At 56.4% G+C, this 3,853-nt stretch overlaps 2 protein-coding genes across 2 annotated transcripts in view; one reads left to right on the top strand and one right to left on the bottom strand.

Moving 5' to 3' along the window:
• Positions 1-647: 647 nt before the first annotated feature.
• On the top strand, positions 648-1,987 carry NOP16 (NOP16 nucleolar protein; the record flags this gene model as incomplete). Its single annotated transcript, XM_010177548.1, has 3 exons — positions 648-717; positions 1,469-1,575; positions 1,844-1,987. Coding segments are annotated over 3 exons (321 nt in total), but the record flags the coding sequence as incomplete, so codon positions are not given.
• A 1,226-nt stretch (positions 1,988-3,213) lies between these two features.
• The window catches only part of LOC104532355 (ADP-ribosylation factor-like protein 10), a gene marked incomplete at its 5' end in the record, with an annotated part of 1,046 nt that continues 406 nt past the window's right edge, over positions 3,214-3,853 (bottom strand). The window contains one exon of the mRNA XM_029087357.1: positions 3,214-3,510. Within this exon, the coding sequence (XP_028943190.1) occupies positions 3,214-3,510 (297 nt within the window). The remainder of the gene's footprint in view (positions 3,511-3,853) is intronic.

Raw genomic sequence — 3,853 nt, 5'->3', positions numbered from 1 at the left:
GCTCCCGTGTCGGGGGTGGGAGGCCGGGCCTGCCCCGGGACACGCAGCCGGGCTGGGGAGTAGCAGCGTGCAGAGCTGCCGGCCTTGAGCGCCGGTCGGGTGCTGTGGGTCAGTCTCTGTGCGTGGACGGGTTTCTTATTTTATTGATACGCTTCTCTTGCCAAGACCCTGGCGTGGGAACGAGCTAAGGTGTTACAGGGAAATAACGGGCTTTGGAACAAGTATCAATAGCGTCAGTCAGTCTCCTGGGACTTGCCAGAGAGAGGTGGGATGGGAATGCTGCAGCTCAGTTGCTCCTGATAAGAAAGAAAGCTTCTTTGTGTACAGCACTGCCAGCCTGGCCTGCTTGCGTCGGTGTGCAGCACTTCCAGGCAAAAGGTGGCTGCATGAAATTTCACACTCATGGAAAAAAACACAGGAGTGACCTTGTTTGCCACTTGTCTCTGTTCACACAGCATTGCTCAGGCGACTGGCTTGCCCACGGGCTAGCTCAATGGCACAAATAAGGCTCTGCTTAAGCAAGCTGAGATTTTCTGGTCTTTGAAGCCATTGTATAAGCAGTTTGGAGCTTTGGGAGCAACGTATGGGGACACAGCTCTCTTCTAAATGGGCTTCTCTTGAGTTACCTTCTCTCTCATTTAACACAGGGGATGGAAGTGGAAAGCAATGGACAGCAGCAAGGAAAGAAAATAGTGCGGAAACCCTACGTGGTGAACGGTCAGTGCTGCTTCTGTCCTCTCCAGGGAGAGCTTCACCACCTCCAGTCCTGGCGGGTTTACTGCTGAATGCCACCGCTGCCATTGGGGTTGGGGTTCTCCCAAGGCCCCAGGGTTATTTTGTCTCTCATCTTTGTGCTGACAGACTGTCCCTAGCTGCTGTGCTGTGCCAGGGGCAGGGAAGGCTGTTAATTCTTGTCTGGGCTTGTAGAGTATTCCCCTAGCAGCAGTCAGCTGGGCGCTCCTGGCCAGGCCGGAGCTGAGCTGAGAGCCAGGACGGCAGCTCTGCCATTCCTGTGTGTCCTCTGTCTCATGAATTTCCTTTTCTCTCCTGTGCTGCTTTTCTTGTCACCCTGAAATGTGCTGGTGTGTGGCACCGGGGTGACAAGAAAGTGTGGCTGCAGTACGCTGTGTTTTAGTGGTGCCTGGGCTGCTCTGAGCAGTCACGCTTTGCAGCCTGAGCAGAAAGGCTCCACTCCTCATGACGTGAGCTGGAGAGGAGCTGCAGCGCAGGCCTGGCTGCCTGTAGCCTGTGTGGAGGGCTGTTGCCTTGTTTATTTTCCTGCACGATGGTGCTGGGAAGCAGCCCTGCCCGGTGTGTGCAAGCAGCTGAGCTGTGCTGCAGGAGCCACCTCCTTTCTGCAGTGCTAGCGGGGCTCGATCTTGGGAAGAGGCTGGGGACCTCTGAGGTGCTGCTTCCCTCCCTCCCCTGCCTGCCTGCCTGCCTCACGGTCTCTCTGTCCTCTGCCTAGAGATGGAATATGAGGCCAGTCTCCCTGAGAAGAAGTCAAACACGCTCTCACGAGACCTCATTGACTATGTGCGGTACATGATACAGAACCACGGGGAGAACTACAAGGTAGGTACTGGCTGTCCCAGAGTGAGGAGCGTCTGGAGAGACTTGCTCCTGGCTCTTCTGCAGGATGGGAATCACCAATTCTCTCTGTCCTGGATCCTGTTTCGCAGTCAGCTGATTGTTAGGGGGAAGTAGCGCTTTGAACCCTGGCCAGATCTCTGAGTCAGGCACTGATCACAGCTGGCCTGGGTGGGCCTTTGGAACGGGGCTGGGCTGGGTTCCTGTTTGCTCTTGGGACCAGTCCTATGACTTACCCTCTCCTTTGTCACAGGAAATGGCTCGAGATGAGAAGAACTACTACCAGGATACTCCCAAGCAGATTAAGAGAAAAATCAATGTTTACAAGAATTTCTATCCCGAGGAGTACAAGGATTTCATTGCATCACTTAAGCAGGAAAAGATGGACATGCAGTGACTGCCCTTTTTTCTCAGGTTTGCCTGCAAGTGCAGGTTTGACATGACCATCTTCCCAACTGAGCAAGGACTGACTGACAGGTGACAGTCACTCACAAGCTCAGTGCCTGCAAGCTGAGCTATGCAAAGCCTCTGGTGATGAGGAAGGACCTTCTTTAGACAAAGATCACTATAACCAGGCATGAAAGACTCTTGGTTGTGGCTTGTGGCATTGGGACTGAATGTGCTGTGCTGCTCTCCTTCTGTGTGGCAGCCAGCACTTCTTTTGCCTTGTTAAAATAAATTGCGCTTTCAAGCTGGTGTGAATGTTTTGTTCGTGGGCATCAGGCACATGTTACAATCTGCAGCAGCAGGGCTGGGGACCCATGGGGTGTGGGCAGCGCTTGGGCCTTTGCTGATGTCCCTGTAGGCAGCAGAGGTTGGAGTGGGGCCATGTGCTGCATCCTTCCTACCCCCCCCAAGCGACCTTCCTGCCTCCAGCTGGAGGCCCCTTCCCTGCCAAGGAGCTGGAGGGCAGCACAGAGTGATCAGCCTCTTTTATTGACAAGGGAAGAGCAACTGTACAAAAGCTTTCACAGCAGAGACCGGCCAGTGTGTGCTCCCTTTCCCTGATGTGCTGCCCAGCTTCCCTGATGGGTTTTGCAGGACCCAGTGCCCCATGGCCTGACCCAGCAGCCTCCCGCCTGCAGACAGGGCTTCCCTCAGCCCCGAGCCTGGCTCCTTCCCCTTCTCCCTGGGGCAGCCGAGAGGGAGGGAGACCAGGTGGGGGGGCAAACACCTGCTGAGCACAGCTCCTACTAAACAGCCCATCTTCACCCCTGTTCAGGGTGAAGGGGCAGTGCAGGGCTGCCCAATACCTGCCTTCATCTCTTCTAAACAGGGCTTTAAATACAGAGTTGGGGGAATGTTCATCCCTGTTCATTTAATAACCTGCAGGGCTGCCATGAAGGTGTGGGATCCTGCCCCGTGCTGCACGTTCCTGCTCACCAAGAGGTAAGAGCCTTTGTCCCTGAACTGGGGGAGGTGGCTGGTCGTGTTCTGCATGAGCAGCTGTGCCACACCTCAACCCCAAACCTCGTGGGGTGCAGCAGACACCCCAGGACTGGCAACTTGCTACTAGCAAGTCTGAGCTCCAGCAGCACCTGCCCAGCTGCCTTCATCCTCACACCACAGACCCCGAAGAGGAGCCATGCCAGGGGTGGGAGCCTGTCCATCCCCCATGCAGGCTCAGGGCTGGGAGAGCAGAGTGACCAGCAGGTTCTTCACGTGGAGGACACTGGTGGCAGTGCTCAGGCTGTCCCAGGTTGCACTGGTGGGCAGGAGGAAGACTTCTCGCTCCTCGCTGAGCGTGTGCAAGGCCAGCTCCTCCCGTAGCTCTGCTGTGCTCAGGGCATCACTCTTGTCCTGCAGGGGAGAGAGGCAGCGGCTGAGGAGGGGAGCAGCCCTGGGATCCGCGCTGCTGGCTGGCAGGAGCCCCATCCTGCCTGTGTGGTCCTGCCAGGGATCGTGCACAGGCAGGGCTGCCTCGCTCCTGCGACGGAGCTGCTTTGGCACAAGCTACAGGGAAGCAGCGCGAGGCACGCGCTTGGTCCCCTGCCTGTGGAATGTATTTCCCTGTGGGGATTTTGCCTGCTGCTGCCTGGGTGCTTTCCTGAAATTCGTTAGCTGGGGCACTGCTAACAGCAGCCACACCTCCTGATGGAAGACTGGAGGAGATGGGCCCCGAGAAATCACATTTTTGCAAAAGCTGGTGGATTTGGGGTATCAAGGTTTCCCCTCAGGGCCCTGGGCAGGGACAGTTTTGCTGTAAACAACCCCAGGGGCAGCTGCAGGGGCAGACAGACAAAAACCCACCTACTTGTTGGCC

This window comes from Antrostomus carolinensis, unplaced genomic scaffold, assembly GCF_000700745.2.
Source record: "Antrostomus carolinensis isolate BGI_N321 unplaced genomic scaffold, ASM70074v2 scaffold39751, whole genome shotgun sequence".
NCBI lineage: Eukaryota > Metazoa > Chordata > Aves > Caprimulgiformes > Caprimulgidae > Antrostomus > Antrostomus carolinensis.
Note: the sequence above shows the minus strand (reverse complement) of the source record. Positions and strands in the feature narration are given on the sequence as shown.